Source organism: Heptranchias perlo, chromosome 26, assembly GCF_035084215.1.
Source record: "Heptranchias perlo isolate sHepPer1 chromosome 26, sHepPer1.hap1, whole genome shotgun sequence".
In the NCBI taxonomy this organism is placed as follows: domain Eukaryota; kingdom Metazoa; phylum Chordata; class Chondrichthyes; order Hexanchiformes; family Hexanchidae; genus Heptranchias; species Heptranchias perlo.
The window spans coordinates 25,972,328-25,989,890 of record NC_090350.1 but is presented as its reverse complement, the minus strand read 5'-3'; the positions used below and the strand labels follow the sequence as shown (position 1 = coordinate 25,989,890).

Here is a 17,563-nt window from a genome sequence, read left to right as displayed (position 1 = left end):
GGACTCGGACCGCTTCATTATTTGAGGGGTTGCGAATTGCTGGAGGTGCTCTGACTACGATCAGATAGATAAGAGCGCAATCAAGGCAGCCCCACTGAGCTGGACAATTGTAGAAGGATGATGTGGTCGACCATGTCAGAGGCTTTATAGAGGTCGAGGAGGACAAGGAGAGCTCACGCACCACTGTCACAGTGATAGAAAATGTCCTTTGTGATTTTGATTAGGGCCGCTTTAGTGCTGTGTCAGGGCAGAAACTTAATTGGAGATTCAAATATTGATTTGTGGGAAAGATGGGCAGGGATTTGGGAGGTGATTGCATAGTTCAAGAACTTTGGAGAGAAAAGGGACGTCGGAAGTGGGGTGGTAGTTTGCAAGGACAGAGCGGCAGTGGTGGTGTTATGGCCTTGCAAGCTATGCAATTGGACGGGGCCCTGAGCCAGTCAGGAGGCCCAAGTGCATCCAGTGAACAGACACGTGCTCCATGGGCAACATAGCACTGAGTACAATCAGGAGGGTTATTTAATTCTTCTGCAGGTTCGTTGTCATATTAAATAGGAAGCCAGTGTTTTTATAGTTCTTTTTTTTAAAAAAACTATTTGCCCCTGTAAAAGGAAAGAGAATCATAGGCATTTGGTCCCAGTGGCAGAGTTGGTGGGAGTTTGTCTGGGATGGGAGCTCTGGTCTTCGGGTCCTGGCTGAACTTTAGGCACTGATTCTGGGGACAGACTTTCACTTTAGGGTTGCTGATACTGTGCTGCTACTGAGTGTAGGTCTGTTTCTGGGGTCCACTAGGGCAAAGAGTGAGTGTAATCAAGTTGGCAAGAGAGGTCAGGACAGAGCGAGAGAAAGAATGAAAAGAAGCACAATCCCCTCTCATACTGAGGTTGGGATACAATCCTCTTTCACTCTAGGATCAGGATACAGTTCCCTCTTGGGTAAAGGGGATGACTTACTGAATGAGAACGTGTCAGTGAATGAGAGAGTGCATAAGAATGAGTGAGTGCGTGAGCTTGAGTGTGTGCGAGTGAATATGAGAGTAAGTGAGAGAATGAGGAAGAATGTGAATGAGTGAATGAGTGTGAAAGAGTAAGTGAATATGAGAAAAAACACACTGAGTTACTGAGTGAGAGAGGGAATGAGTGAGTCAGTCAGTGAGTGAGAGCTCAAATGAGAGTAGATTGAGAAAGAGAGAAAAGTGGTGTGATTGTGAGTGATTGAGTAAAAGACTGAGTGAGAAAGTAAGTATATATGAGAGTAAAGGGGTGAGGGTGAGAAAGTGAGTGAGTGTGAGTGAATACAAGAGAGTGTGTGTCAGCAAGTGAGCACGGGAGAATGAGTGATAATAAGGGTCGTAATTCAGGGGACATGTAACAACCTGCAGCTGTTGCCTTCTCAGCTTCCCCGCTCACCTTCTTTACAGTCATGACTGAGGTGAGAAAGGAGAAGACAAAATTCAGTTCTTTCTTTTTGGGTAAGTTCTTAAACTGAATATCATTTGACTACTCAGACTAGATTGATTCCTGGGATGAGAGGTTGGCTGATGAGGAGAGATTGAGTAAAATGGGCCTATATTCTCCGGAGTTCAGGTGATCTCATTGAAATGTATAAAATTCTTAGAGGCTTGACAGGGTAAATGCTGAGAGGCTCTTTCCCCTGGCTGGAGAGTCTAGAACAAGGGGGCATAGTCTCAGGATGAGGGGTCGGCCATTTAGGACTGAGATGAGGAGGAAGTTCTTCACTTAGAGGGTGGTGAATCTTTGGAATTCTCTACCCCAGAGGGCTGTGGATGCTCAGTTGTTGAGTATATTCAAGACTGAGATTGATGAACTTTTGGATTCTAAGGGAATCAAGGGATACGGGGATCGGGCGGGAAAGTGGAGTTGAGGTAAAAGATCAGCCATGATCTTATTGAACGGCGGAGCAGGCTCGAGGGGCTGTATGGCCTACTCCTGCTCCTATTTCTTATGTTCTTATTATACATGACTTCACCACATTTAAAGCACGAAAATATAGTTTCTGAGTTGTCATACAGCTCATATACTGAAAAAACATTGGTTTCTCATGTCCTTTATAGTCATTCAATGTCATTTACTCTTGTGTTATCTATTGCTTGTTGTTTTGTTAACTATTTTTATATTATCTATTGCAAACATGCCTTTTCATGATTGTACGTGTGTGGAATTGTCACCAGGTAAATAGTATTTAGTATCATTGTCTAGTAAAATGTAGGAGCCCAGCAAGGCAAATACGGTCCCCTGCAGAGAGGATGAGGGTGGGTTTTTTTGAGGAGGAGGGTGATTATTGTGGTTTTGAAAGGGAGGGGAATAGTACCCGAGGAGAGGAGAAAATTATAGACTCATTGGATTTTGGAAAGAAAAACTCAAAAGTAAGGAATAAATAAAGTTTAAAAAATGCTAATATGTGTAGTAATGATTCTTCTAAAAGGATGCTTTCTGACTGAAAACCAGAAAATGTTGGCAGGTCAAGTGTTTTGACCCATAGGGTCCACACCCAAAATGTAAACTCCCTTGTTCTTTCCACAGATGTTGACTGACCTCTACTGTTTCCAACATTTTCTGTCTTTGTCTCAGATTTCCAGCATCTGCAGGGTTTTTTTTCTCTCCCTTTTCCTTGTTGATTGACAGTAATTTTGACTATTTGGGCGTCGAATTGCCAGGAACGCCAGGGTCCGAGCTCTGATTGATGGCTATATTGACCAATAATCAGAGGCTCGGCTCCCGGTGCGCAGTGTTTCATAGGCTGAGATCTCTTGCCGCATCCAAATTAGCCAATAAAAACAAAGATTGATAACAAATAGCCAATAATATTGAGATGGAGGCGGGTTCTGGGGACCGAATAGGTTATAAAAGGAGGAACCGGCCGTGTCTGAGTCAGTGGAAAGATGGCGGTAAGAGGGGCAGTTGTGAGTTGTTGGCTGAAGAATCAAGTCAGAGAATGTAATCTGTAAGTTTTGGGACAAAAAAAACACGCGAACTGCTTAAAATAATTCTAAATTACCATTTTCTTGGAAAATCTGAATTTAAAAAGCGGGTCTAAGTCTTGGCGTTGGGTATGACGCACTCTGACGAACTGGACATTGATCCCGTTTGGTTTGTTAGATGAGGGAGAGGGACAAAGTTAGTGTTTGGTTTGGTTTATTAGATGAGGGAGAGGGACAAAGTCGGTGTTTGGTTTGGTTTGTTCGATGAGGGAGAGGGACAAAGTCGGTGTTTGGTTTGGTTTGTTCGATGAGGGAGAGGGACAAAGTCGGTGTTTGGTTTGGTTTGGTTTGTTAGATGAGGGAGAGGGACAAAGTCAATGTTTGGTTTGGTTTGGTTTGTTCGATGAGGGAGAGGGACAAAGTCGGTGTTTGGTTTGTTAGACGAGGGAGAGGGACAAAGTCAGTGTTTGGTTTGGTTTGTTAGATGAGGGAGAGGGACAAAGTCAATGTTTGGTTTGTTAGATGAGGGAGAGGGACAAAGTCAATGTTTGGTTTGTTAGATGAGGGAGAGGGACAAAGTCAATGTTTGGTTTGGTTTGTTAGATGAGGGAGAGGGACAAAGTCAATGTTTGGTTTGTTAGATGAGGGAGAGGGACAAAGTCAATGTTTGGTTTGTTAGATGAGGGAGAGGGACAAAGTCAATGTTTGGTTTGGTTTGTTAGATGAGGGAGAGGGACAAAGTCAATGTTTGGTTTGGTTTGTTAGATGAGGGAGAGGGACAAAGTCAGGGTTTGGTTTATTAGATGAGGGAGAGGGACAAAGTCGGTGTTTGGTTTGTTAGACGAGGGAGAGGGACAAAGTCAGTGTTTGGTTTATTAGATGAGGGAGAGGGACAAAGTCGGTGTTTGGTTTGTTAGACGAGGGAGAGGGACAAAGTCAGTGTTTGGTTTATTAGATGAGGGAGAGGGACAAAGTCGGTGTTTGGTTTGTTAGACGAGGGAGAGGGACAAAGTCAGTGTTTGGTTTATTAGATGAGGGAGAGGGACAAAGTCGGTGTTTGGTTTGTTAGACGAGGGAGAGGGACAAAGTCAGTGTTTGGTTTGGTTTGTTCGATGAGGGAGAGGGACAAAGTCAATGTTTGGTTTGGTTTGTTCGATGAGGGAGAGGGACAAAGTCAATGTTTGGTTTGGTTTGTTCGATGAGGGAGAGGGACAAAGTCAATGTTTGGTTTGGTTTGTTCGATGAGGGAGAGGGACAAAGTCAATGTTTGGCTTGGTTTATTAGATGAGGGAGAGGGACAAAGTCAATGTTTGGTTTGGTTTATTAGATGAGGGAGAGGGACAAAGTCGGTGTTTGGTTTGTTCGATGAGGGAGAGGGACAAAGTCGGTGTTTGGTTTGTTAGATGAGGGAGAGGGACAAAGTCAATGTTTGGTTTGGTTTGTTAGATGAGGGAGAGGGACAAAGTCAATGTTTGGTTTGGTTTATTAGATGAGGGAGAGGGACAAAGTCGGTGTTTGGTTTGGTTTGTTCGATGAGGAAGTGGGGTCAAAACCAGCGTTTGGTTTGGTTTGTGAGTCATGAGATTGGGGTCAAAGTCAGTGTTTGGGTGGGTTTGTCAAGTGAGGTAGCAGGGTCCAAGCCAGTGGTTGGATTGTTAGTTGAGAGATTGGGTTCAAAGTCAGTGTTTGGTTGGGTAGTTAGATGAGAGATTGGGTTCAAGGTCAGTGTTTGGTTGGGTTGTTAGGTGAGAGATTGGGTTCAAAGTCACTGGGTTTGTCAGCCGAGGCATTGGGGTCAAATTCAGCATTTGGGTGGGTTTGTTAGCCGATGGAGTGGAGTCAAAGCCAGGGTGTATGTAATTGTTACTAGTGTTTCCTTTTATAAACTGTCATAATGAAGACTAATAACTTAAATGCAATGAGGAAGTGAGAACTTAACTGTTGTGCATATTGTTGAAATTACATTAAGTTGACAAGTGATCATTTTCATGATTTTAGTTCCTGCACTCAGAAAGGAGAGGCCCTATTTCTACACAAGAAAAGGTTGTTTGTATTCTGTAAAGTGCCGAGCTGCTGACTAATCACTGATTAGCGGCTAGTTCTCATTGCCCCTCCCTCTAGCTGCCCCACAGTTTGTTCTGTGATCTCTTGAGCATTGGTGAGTTTTATAGAAAGCTATTGACTCACTGTTAGGTGGCGTGATGAATCTGAATAAATTGCACAATTTTTTGCCTTTTAATCTTTTAGATTTTAAAGTAAACTTTGATTTATCAAATAATTGGTATTTTGTAAAAGCTGCAATGTAATAACATCTTCAATTTATATAGCACATTCAACGTAGAAAAACATCACAAAGTGCTTCAGAGGTGTAATCAAAAAATGAATGCTGTGCCGAAGGAGATATGAGGGGTGATCAAAGGCTGAGTCAGATAGGTGAGGAGATGGAGAGGCAGAGGGGAAATTAGGGAGTGAATTCTAGAGCGTGGAGCATAGGTGGCTAAAGGCATGGTTGCCAAGGTGCAAAGGGAGGGCAAGATGCACATGAGGGCAGAATCAGAGAAAACTGATGAGGGGGTGAGAATTGTAAGGCTGGAGGAGGTTACGGAGATGGGGAGAGGTAAAGCCATGAAGGGATTTAAACACAAGGATGAGACTTTTAATTTTGAGGCTTTGGTAGACTTGGAGCCAATGTAGGTCAATGAGGACAATGGTAATATGTGAGCAGGACTTGGTTCGGGATGATAGGGGCTGCAGAATCTTGGATGAACTGAAGTTTACGGAGGGTGGTGGATGGAAGGCCATCCAGGAGTGCATTGGAGTTGTTGAATCTGGAGGAGACAGTAAGCTTGGGTGAGGGCTTCTGTGGCAGATGAACTAAGGTAGGGGTGGAGGTGGGCGATCAGGTACGTTGTTTATTTTTCCATGTTATTCTGTTTATTTTTCCAATGGCATTAGATTATTAACCATGGGATCAGTGTGGGATCCAGTAATGCCTGTCTCGTGTGTAAACATTTTTTGCTCAAGTTTTTCCAAAAGGTGGAAATTTTACTTGGCTTAAATATAATTTAACTACATATAGTTTTGTACTAAAACGCCTATGTTTCACTTGCAAAAATAAATATGTTTTCTGTTAACAGGCTAAGTTCAGTTGGTTTAGCCTGGGAAATGATGAGAGAGAAATCGAGCTATGGTAAGTTTTCAGAATTTTGTTACTTGCTAAATTTTTAATCTTCAGTTACATGTGCAAAATCAGTGGTGTAAAAGTTCAGGATGCCTGGGAGAGAAACTGTGCTTGTTTTTAGGACTACTGTCCATTATTTTACAAGCCGAAGGATCTGTAGTGGTTAAAGCGGTTGTGTGATGGTAAGGGTCTGTGTAGAGTATGAATTTAGTCGAACTATAGAAAAGATACAGCACAGAAAGGGGCCATTCGGCCCATCGTGTCTGCGCCGGCTGGAAGAACAACCAGGTGCCCATTCTAATCCCACCTTCAGCACCCGGTCCGTAGCTCACTAGTATTTAAAGTGTGTTTTTAAAAGAGTCACTGAGGGCCACTCTGTTCCTTATGGTGTCTCTTTGGAACTGCAGTGAGCTTGCCCTTCTCTAGCAATTGTAATAGATGGCAGAGGTGAAACTAATGGATCTTGGGAGAGTGCTCTAAATGCACTGTGCCCTCAAAATTGCTTTTGAGCTGTGCTGCTAATCTCCCTGTGCGAACACGCATCAAAGAGGAAATGCTGACTGGCTGTAACACTGGTCAGTGCTAATGCATTGAGCATTAATGTCTCATGTTGCATTATATCATCAGTATGAAGATAAATACACCTGTGTACAGTAACAGAACTTTGCAGTGTTGTGGTGTAGCATCATTACATACCACCAAAACATGCTGCTCCTGTTGTAGCAGTGTATTTACTAGCCCCATTAAAATCGACTACAGCCGGGTAGAACCCATGAAAAATGGGGCTTCCTGGTTGACTATCTAAAAATTCCGGTGGTCACTGACTGTGGGAGACTTGTGCTATGGAAATTGGAGATGGAAAAACAGTATAAAAGTGCCTTTAATTGATTGTAGTTTGGAACTGTCCCATTAGTGGAATTTTTCCTCTTTACCGATGTGAAACATTTCAATGATCGTTTCCATTATCTACCCTGAGCATTCAATTCAAGATTTTGGAAACATTATGGTTGAGGCTGATCCCAAACTTGGAGGAATCATTTTATAGTATGCAGTTAAACCCAAAAATATGAAATTTTATATGGTGCCTTCGGAAGGATGTCAAGGCCTTGGAGAGGGTGCAGTGGAGGGTCATCAGAATGACACCTGAGATGAGGGACCAGTTATGTGGAGAGACTAGAAAAGCTGGGATTTTTCTCCTTTAGAGCAGAGAAGGTAAAAGGGAGATTTAATAGAGGTGTTCAAAATTATGTGGGATTTTGATAGAGTAAATAAGTTAACTATTTCCACTGGTGGGAGGCTCTGTTAACAGGGGACACAGATTTAATATAATTGACAAAAGAACCACAGGAGAGATGAGGAGAATTTTTTTTTACGCAGTAAGTTATGATCTGGAATACATGGCCTGAAAAGGTGGTGAAAGCAGATTCAATAGTAACTTTCAAAAGGGAATTGGAAATATACTTGAAAAGGAAAACTTTACAGGGCTGCAAGGAAAAAACATGGAGTGGAACTAATTGGAAAGCTCATTCAAAGAGCCAGCATAGGCATGATGGGCAGAATGGCCTCCTTCTGTGCTGTAAGATTCTATGATACGGTGCTACATTTGGTTAGTATACTACTGAATTTAACCTTCAGTGTAGAATAATGGAAAAAAGCAACAACAGTTGAAGTTCACTTATATTACACCATATGCTAGATTTAATTCTTGTGTAATTGTGCACGTGTTCAATATGGCTAACAAAATGAGCTTTCTGTTTACTGTCATTTGAATGTATAGTTATTGATCTTTCAGGTAAAACGAACGTGCAACAAAGATGTGATAATGATCTGAAATCAGATTCAGAAATGGAGCAGGTGTCTGAGATAGATATTGAAATGGAGAGGGGAACAGATGGATGCATTGCCCAGGAGCAGAAGACTGAAGAAATAGCTGCTGGTGTGGATGAATTGAGACTTGCTTCTCCTGGTCAGAAGACTGAAAAGTATGAGAGAACATCACATTCCAGAACTCTTGGCATCAAAAGGTCTATAATCTCCCGATCAGGTTCAGTGTCCTCTTCTGGCAGCTCCCGATCAGGTTCAGTGTCCTCTTCTGGCAGCTCCCGATCAGGTTCAGTGTCCTCTTCTGGCAGCTCCCGATCAGGTTCAGTGTCCTCTTCTGGCAGCTCCCGATCAGGTTCAGTGTCCTCTTCTGGCAGCTCCCGATCAGGTTCAGTGTCCTCTTCTGGCAGCTCCCGATCAGGTTCAGTGTCCTCTTCTGGCAGCTCCCGATCAGGTTCAGTGTCCTCTTCTTGCAGCTCCCGATCAGGATCAGTGTCATCTTCTGGCAGCTCTCGATCAGTGTCCTCTTTAGAGAGGTCTAGGTCAAGTTCAGATGATTCCTCCTTAGCTTCAAGGGGCAGATATGTATCACGGGAGAGGAGCTACAGAAGATCTTGGCGAACCTATTCAAGGTCAAGATCTTGTTGCCAAAGATCCAGATGCCAAATATCTTATCGGTCACCCCGTAGATACAGATCAAGATCTAGGTGCTACACGTCCCGTTCTAGGTCATACCACAGGCCAAGGTACACATTGAGATACAGAAGATCCCGCTCAAGATCAAGGTCTAGGTCTTCATCAAGACTTCGGAGGAGTTACTATGGCTTTGAGTGCAAAACCCAATTGCCATCACACAGAAGAAGCCGAAGCAGATCAAGGGGCGGATCAATACACTTAACAGAGAAAGGTAAAATACATTGAGAACAGGATTAAAGAAGTATTACAATGTGTTTTCTAAAGAATTGAGACTTAGTAATCTGGTCATAATACCTCAGTACGAAGTGGGACTCTTTATTTTTAAAAAAATTGGCAAATGCTGTATTTTGTCTATGGTGTGTCATTTCTTGTTTTGTAATTTCATTGTGATATCTTTGAGGTTAAAACCATGTTCACTTAAAACAAAAATAAAACTAGTCAGTTTGCACAAAAGCCTGGGAAACAGATTTGTGCGTGTCTCAGATAGCAGGGAGCCATTGTGTAAATATCTTAAAGTACAACCCTGTTTGAGTTCAAAGGAGGCTATTGAAATTCAACAACAATTGGTATCTTCCAGCAGCTGTTCAGTGAGTGGTGGACAGTCTTAGTTTTTTTGATTAGGTGCATTTACATATATTTCTGGATGGCTGTTCACATGCAGCCTATTACATTTGGGCAGCTTGCAAGCAGTTTTTGAGGAGCTTACCCATTATCTGGGTGTCTTGTGGGTGTTTGTCAGCATGCAGCAATTGGGTAATAGATAATACATTTTGATTTTCTTTGTTTGCTAGTTATACTTTCTAGCTACACTTAAGTATATCTTGAACAGACTTGCTTCAGTCCTTCTGAAGCTGTCAGAGGCAGGAGGGTCAGTGGAAGGTTAGCAGTGAACTTCCATGCAAGGTTATGGTCAGAACTTGTTTCAGGTCTAGTTGTATTGAGAGTTTCAGCACTGGAGATGCTACTATTTCGATACTTCAAGGAACGGAGAAGTTCTGTATTACTGTATATCTGCTGCTCATCACTACTATTCACTTAGCTATTTATTAATAAGCCATTTGGTAGTTTATAAACAATGCCACATGATGGTGTTCATTCTGCTGCCTTCCAAAGTCAAGGAGAGATGGCACTTGGACATGTGACATGTCCAGTAAGCTGAAGACAGCAGCAAAGAGTTTGTTCGATTCCTAGGCAAATTACATTACCCAGTATTGTGTTTAAAATCACAGGTCTCTGAATGACTGCTTACTTATGGGTGTGATCTTGTGCACTGAACATAAGGAAAGTAACATTGCCGATCAGCACTTTATACTCTTTAATCCATGTTTTGAAAAACTTGAAGAGTTGCATCTTAAAAAATTTAGTAAACACTTGTTTTCTTTCAGACAAAAAGAAGTTGCTTGAAATAGCAAAGGCAAATGCTGCTAAATTATTGGGAGAGGACATCAGCTTGACTCCTAGCCTGAGGTCTGCCAGTTCTCTCAAAGACGAGAGTTTCCATTTCGAAAAGTATAACAGCAATGCAGTAAAAGAACTGACCAGAAAGGTGAGTGATGAACAATGTATAATATAATGAAATATGTGCTATAATTGCATGTTTAAATGTAGAAGAAGGTCTTTTCTATCTAAATATTTGAACACCCACTCTCTTGTGCAATGGGTTGTATGATCTTGGTTATTAAAATGGCTATCGTCAATTTATCTACGTTTTGACTCTCTTGCAGACTGGTGTTCCTGCGGTGGGGTAGAATAAATTTTGTGAGTTGTATTCCTTTTCTAGCTCAACTGTTCCATTGGTTTATTATCCAAATTACTCTTTGATCGAGTCCAGTTTTATTCTCAAAGTAATATTTCTGATGGAGCACAACTATAAGATACTTGCAGCATGTAGCCATTCCTACCAAACAATAGTAGAAAATGTTTTGTGATCTGTTATGCTATACCATAATGATAATTCAGCTCTGCTGTAGTTTTAGTCAACTTGTCATTCAAACACGTCCCATATACAAAACCAATAAAATCAGTTTGCGTGACATGATTTATTTCTGTTTTATAGAAGCCTTGAAATGGACTGCACTTCTTGAAGATATGAGGTGGTATCTTTGTATCTGGGTGTGTGCAGTATTTTGGGGTGTTGTAGTGTTTAAGGGCAGCTTGACCAACGTAATGTTGTTAAAGGAACAATTGGCTTTCAAAAGCTCCATGCTATAAATGAAACTCTGGTTCTGTATGCCCACTGCCATAGATTAAGTGAGAAAGCTCCTTAAGGTCTTTGATGGTGAAATGTCACTATTGCGAATAATTAGTTTTCCACACATCTGCGACTGAGCGATGAAGTAAGTGGCTCTGTCCCAGGACAATCCTGCCCACCATAAGGTGTGAAAGAATAAACCAGTGTACACAATCTGCTTTTGCTGCCCCTTTTTTGTTGGGTCAGGGAGATCTGTGACTTCTTTTGAGCCATCTACTTCTAGAATATGGCCAAAGTGGAGAGTTAGAGAATGGGGGAGCTAGGTCATTATCTTGACACTCGGAAGACGAGTACCTCAATATACTGTATTGTCTCCTATTTCTGAAGGAGACTTCTCATGATTCATCTTAATTCTGACACTCTAATATTTAGCGTAATAAAATCTCGATGGGGGCATTAGTGGCAAATGAACCATTCCTCCATACCCAATGTACATAGGGACCATCATGCTCTGTAGACTGCCATGAACTTTTAATGGAAATGTAGCTACTTTAATTAGATTCCCAGTACTTGGATTAAAAAAATGTCCCATTGGTTTTGTAAGTACTTGTAATAGAATCTGTGTTGAGGTTGTTTTTGCAATGGCTGCATAGGTAATTTGGCCAATTTGTTGTGCATTAGTAGTGTGACAAAGCACAGAAGCAAACTTCTGTACACTTTTTTTTATTGCTGTCAACAATCAAGCCATCCAAGTGACTTCTAGTGTACCAGACTTTTTTTATCCAGCAATTGGAGTTCTAAGTTTAAAATGTGGGCTTAGTTGGACCTGAGTTTGAACAAAGTGCAGACAGTCTGTCTTACAGTGGAATGAGTTTGCCTGCCTCTGCTTTGTTCTGAGCAGGTTACATAATTTGGCATTGGATTGACTATTTAATTTTGGCATCATGTAATGGTGTGGAAAAGTTGAGAATGGTGTTCGTAGTGCTCTTTTGAGGTTGAGGTATGATGCATTATTGGAGGTAATATGGAGGGAGCTTCACTTTGCTTGTGTCGATATTGCCCTGACCTTGGAGTGCTTGATCTGATACTGGGTCCAAAAGCTTGTCACTCAACAAGCGGTGGAAAACAAAACAATGTGACTGCTCCATGCAAATATAAGTAATATTTCAATAGTAGTTACAACAACCTTGATATGTTGTCAAACTAGGTTCATATCACATTGGTGACTCAACTTCTCACTTGCTTTGTGCTATAATCCTACACTTCACAGGAAATAGAAATTAGCTCACCAAATCTATGGTCTGGAACACAGCTAAAGTATTAAACATTCCAAAAAATGATTGCTGAAGTATGTATAACTCAGATCAGTTCTTGAAGTGTGCTGCCCAGCACTTCACATCGACACTTATTTATTAGTAATGCAAAAATACTTTATTTCCTGCACTTGCATTTGGTGTTGAAGCACATGAAGTTGAGGTTTAACTATTTGCTGCTGTTGGATTAAATATGGACAAATGGACCGTGCATAAGCTTTGTTCTAGGATTTTCTTGTCCTCATAACTTATTCACTGTGTTCCAGGAGGTTTTGAATATCAGATCTTTGCCGAAGAAGAGGCCAACAGCTTTTGAAGATAAGTTTATCGGCTTTTATAGCCTAGGATATACCTTATCAACACAGCTGTATACAGTTGTAAATTTGTAGTAGCGCCTAACACATTACTGAAAATGCTCAGAAGCATTTTGAACTCTGCCAATCTGAAGTTGAAATTGTCATTGAACTAACTAAATGTTCAGTGGTAATTCACATTGAACTGAACCGTTATTGATTACACTGAAGTAATTGGTGCCCATTAAGCTTGATCAGTGGATCAGAAATTCTGGAACTTTTAATATTCTAAGTCTCATTCTTGTACCCCTGGGTCAGCATGCTATAATAAGGTTTGATGTGTTCTGAACTGTTAACCGTATTGGTGCAAATTTACAGAAATAGTACAGTGCCAAGCCACAAGGAACAATAGAAACTCTTCTGCAGATTCTACCACATCAGGTAGAAAAATAGTGAAATTTATTATTCAAAATCCAATGTTGTAATTTTGGGTCTGTCCAACCAATGCTACAAATGTTTCATCCTGAAGATACTGTCTGAATGTCGGTCACAGTTTACATTAGATTGGCCACATAGTAACCTGTTTTAAAATTAACCCGTGGGTTTTCTGTCCTTTTCTTGTGCAGAAACGCAAAAAAGCTGAAGAGGGTGAACCAGTTCAGAAATTACTAAGTGCTACTGCAAGGTTGGAAACAAACCACTGGATAGCTTTCAGTATTAAAGTAAGTAGCAGTATATAAACAAAACAGTATTGCATTCTTTCCTTCTTAGCTGTCTTCTAAGTTTTGGGTTGTTTTTGTTTGAAAATTTATTTAGCTGAGAAATTTGCAGCATCTTGCCAAGCACAGTATACAATAGTTTTTCCTGACATGATGCTACAGTTACATGTTATCTACTAGTTTTACACCAGTATGATTTTGATAGGTTTCTGTGCTGTGAACATAGTTGGACTGGTTTTGAATGAGTAGGTTATAGTGTAGTTGATGTGAAGCTATAGTGATTCAAAACTAACTCTTTGAGGCGGTTTCAGACTTGTTATTACTGTGACAGAATGTGTAGTACTCACCAAAAATGTCAATCTACGGTCCCCTTCTAGTTAGGGTTGAACTGGAATAAAGTTGACATGGGCTGATGTACCTGTGGATTTAATTTATTGCTCTATAATCAAAATTGGCAAAATAAATCTTTGCTGTTATGGTTGCTTTTGGCAGCTACTAACTTTATTTAATCTACATGTTCTTTTACAGAATACAGTGGCAAAACCATTGACTCAAAAAACAGCAAGTGCTCCTGCTAAAGAGTCTCCTGAGTACAAGCAGAAAGGAAGCCCATATGGACAGTGGGTACTGGTACACAATGGCCACAAGAGAGCTGAGAAAACAAAGGCACGATGAGGCTGTTCTGAAAATGGTGGAGAAAATATATTTTTGTACATAGGACCAATTATTCTGAACACCATGATAGAACTGTATAGCTGGGCAGAATATTGTGATCGGGCACCCAGCATAGTTTGTGAAATGTGTAGCATTATCTTAAATTGAAAACTTTGGATCAAGCTATATTGTTTTGTGACCGTATTAAGAATGTAATTGGACTAAACAGCATGTGTAATGCAACATGTTTAGCAGTTGTTCTGAGCAATATTTAGGCTATGCTAGTTTCATGCCTAATGTAATACTTCTGAAATAAGGTACTGTTTTTTCAGGTAAGAGACTGGTGATTGACCCAAGATTTCAGGTGGGACTTTTTCTGTTTTTGCAAAGAAATATCTTCATTTGTTTTGTAGATTAATGTGCACTTTGTTTTTTCCAGAATTCAATAAAGGTAATTTGTGAATTTAAATTGGTCTTTCTATGGCTTATAAATTATCTGTTTAAAGAAATAAAGGCTAATTACAGGGAACTATTGGCGTAGAATTTGAATGCTAAATTTATAAGTTTTTTTCTGATTTGTGGGAAAAGGAACGGTTGATTTTTAGGTTGTTACTTATATTTTCCTTGTGCTGAGAACCATAGACCATTCCTGTAAGTGAGCCCTTACTTATATGGAGTTTGCCAATCATTGTTTCTTTCCTATAGAAACTCATAATTTACAACATCATTAAACCTATTTATAGAGTGATCTTTTTATTTGAAATGTCTCCATGCACATTCTCGTTGAGGCCTGCGGGGTTTGGCTGAATTTCCTAAGTCTGGGTGACTAGATTCAATAAAGTAGCAGACTCCTATCAAAATGTGCCCATTATTGACTCCCAACTGCCAGAATTCTATCTCTACATTTTATGATAGTTTTTGAGTTTCATAATATTTAGATGCAAGCCAAGATGATTCTGTATAGTCTCAAGACTATGGTACTTTCCCCTAGATCACAATTTTGCTTTTCTACATTGTCACCAGTTCAAAGGAAACAAGAAACAACATAGACTGATATTGTAAACTCAATCTGTACTTTCAAGCACCAGCAGTCTCTAGGTTGGTTATTGGAATTTGTATCACTAATGGTTTGCATTTCTGTAGTCCTTGTACAGATGCATCTCAAAGAACTTGAGTGCTGGACAAAAATTAGACACCAAGCAGAAAGGAAAGTGGGGGGGGTGTAAATAAGAGGAGGTACCTGTGCTAGAGGAGGGAGTTCCAGAGGGCAGGGTCATAGTGGTTCAAAGGGCAGCCGCTGATAGAATGCAGGGAATGGGAAACATGGAATAGGCTAGTGAGTTGCAGAGGGTGCAGGACAGGAAATAAGGCAGGAGGAGTTTGCTGCGATAGAAGTAGGTTGAGATGATGGAGAGATTTGAAGGTGAGGATGAGGATCTTGTCAATTTCTTAGGGCATTTTCAATTACTTGGTACAGTATTTGGCCCAAACAACATGCATTATGGCTGTTAATGCAGTATTGTTACACATCGCCAAATAAGATTAGATTCTTGGTAAATGAACAATGCCACATGGTCTAGTATGTTGTCAACAAGGGAGAATTGATGCACGACTCCCTGTAAATAGGGCAGTTTAGGAGTCTTGAAGGATCACCATTCCACGCAGGCATAAGGTGCCACATAAAAGGTTGTTACACAAGATGAGGGCTCCTGGGTTTGGGGGTAACACATTAGCATGGATAGAGGATTGGTTAATGGACAGAAAACAGAGTGTAGGGATAAACGGGTCATTTTCAGGTTGGCAGGCTGTAACTAATGGGGTGCCGCAAGGATCTGTGCTTGGGCCTCAGCTATTTACAATCTATTAATGACTTAGATGAAGGGACTGAGTGTAACATATCCAAGTTTGCTGACGATATAAAGCTAGTTGGGAAAGTAAGCTGTGAGGACACAGTCTGCAAAGGGATACAGAGGTTAAATGAGTGGCCAAGAAGGTGGCAGGTGGAGTATAATGTGGGGAAATGTGAGGTTATTCACTTTGGTAGGAAGAATAGAAAAACAGAATATTTTTTGAATGATGAGAAACTATTAAATGTTGATGTTCAGAGAGACTTCAGTGTCCTCGTACAAGAAACACAAAAAGTTAGCATGCAGGTACAACAAGCAATTAGGAAAGCAAATGGTATGTTGGCCTTTATTGCAAGGGGATTGGAGTACAAGAGTAAGTAAGTCTTACCACAATTGTACAGGGCTTTGGTGAGACCTCACCTGGAGTACTGTGTACAGTTTTGGTCTCCTTATCTAAGGAAGGATGTACTTAGAGACGATGCAGCGAAGGTTCACTCGATTCATTCCTGGGATGAGAGGGTTGTCCTATGAGGCGCGGTTGAGTAGAATGGGCCTTTACTCTCTGGAGATTAGAAGAATGAGAGGTGATCTAATTGAAACATATAAGATTGAGGGGGCTTGACAGGGTAGATGTTGAGAGGTTGTTTGCCCTGGCTGGAGAGTCTAGAACTAGGGGGCATAGTCACAGGATAAGGGGTCGGCCATTTAAGACAGATGAGGAATTTCTTCACTGAGGGTTGTGAATCTTTGGCATTCTCTACCCCAGAGGGCTGTGGATGTTGAGTTGTTGAATATATTCAAGGCTGAGATACAGATTTCTGGACTCTAGGGGAATCAAGGGATATGGGGATCGGGCAGGAAAGTGGAGTTGAAGTCGAAGATCAGCCATGATCTTATTGAATGGTGGAGCAGGCTGGAGGGGCCATGTGGCCTACCCCTGCTCCTATTTCTTATGTTCTTGTATTATCATCTATGGAAATTAACTAGTTTATGATGTGCACAAAGTGGCTGACATATTTGCTTGTATAATTGCCACTATCCCAAATTAACGTGAAGTACTGGAGATGTAATGTTTTATATAAATGTGAGTCTCTTTTTGAGCTATATATCCACTTCATAGGTCAGTATTAATCCAGTTGCTTTAGTCTCTGAGCGAAACGGAATAGCCTCCATAATGTAAAACAGTACGATTTAGGTTTGTTTGCTAAAGAAATAATAGCTGATGAGTAATCCAAGATGGTCTTGGGTCAAATTGTTGAATGACCAAGCTGAATCTTTTATACTACTGAACCAATTATATGTGCAGGTTAAGTTAGAAAAGAAATTTAGATGTTGCTTAATTAATCTGTTTGCTACATACAGAGAGCTAGTATGGTGGTACCAAAATCTGGGTAATTTCTCCTACCATCCAAAAGCTGCCAGGTAACTCAGACTAATTAATATTTAATACCAGCTTTGACTACAACAGTATATCTCATTCTCTTTGCATGCTGAATATGCAAGTTCTGTACTTTGTCAAATATTGTTTGCAATAAGGCCCTATTCGAAAGTTTTGTCAAAGATGCTTCCATATTTTGATCTACCTCCATATTCCTCTGAAGGGAAAAGCAGATTGAAATGCATTGATATTTTAGAACCATGGTGTATTCCATAGAACAACTACTTGATCCTTTTAACCATCCCCATCTCTAAACAATGCATTGTGAGATGGGTATAAGAATGTTTTTACCCAATCTCAATTTACCCTGGTTCAATGAGGAGTGTAGAAGAGCATGCCAGGAGCAGCACCAGGATTACCTAAAAATGAGGTGCCAACCCGGTGAAGCTACAACTCAGGACTACATGCATACTAAACAGCAGAAGCAACATGCTATAGTCAGAGCTAAGTGATTCCACAACCAACGGAT

The 17,563-nt window shown here is 40.7% G+C and overlaps 1 protein-coding gene across 6 annotated transcripts; it reads left to right on the top strand.

The window, feature by feature from the left end:
- Positions 1-2,866: 2,866 nt before the first annotated feature.
- On the top strand, positions 2,867-14,278 carry rsrp1 (arginine/serine-rich protein 1). Of its 6 annotated transcripts, none has more exons than XR_010967295.1 (6): positions 2,867-2,964; positions 6,079-6,131; positions 7,915-8,850; positions 10,025-10,185; positions 12,410-12,877; positions 13,063-13,158. XR_010967295.1 is itself a non-coding variant. In XM_068006581.1 (6 exons), exons 1-5 carry the CDS (start codon positions 2,903-2,905, stop codon positions 10,385-10,387), a joined length of 1,236 nt encoding a protein of 411 aa, XP_067862682.1. In that variant the 5' UTR covers positions 2,867-2,902; the 3' UTR covers positions 10,388-10,397; positions 13,063-13,158. The 6 variants fall into 6 exon arrangements, 5 of the variants coding, with proteins under 5 accessions (XP_067862682.1, XP_067862681.1, XP_067862683.1 ...); XM_068006581.1 differs by lacking the exon at positions 12,410-12,877 and adding an exon at positions 10,364-10,397; XM_068006580.1 differs by lacking the exon at positions 13,063-13,158 and adding an exon at positions 10,364-10,397 and having other exon boundaries at positions 10,696-12,504.
- Positions 14,279-17,563: the final 3,285 nt, after the last annotated feature.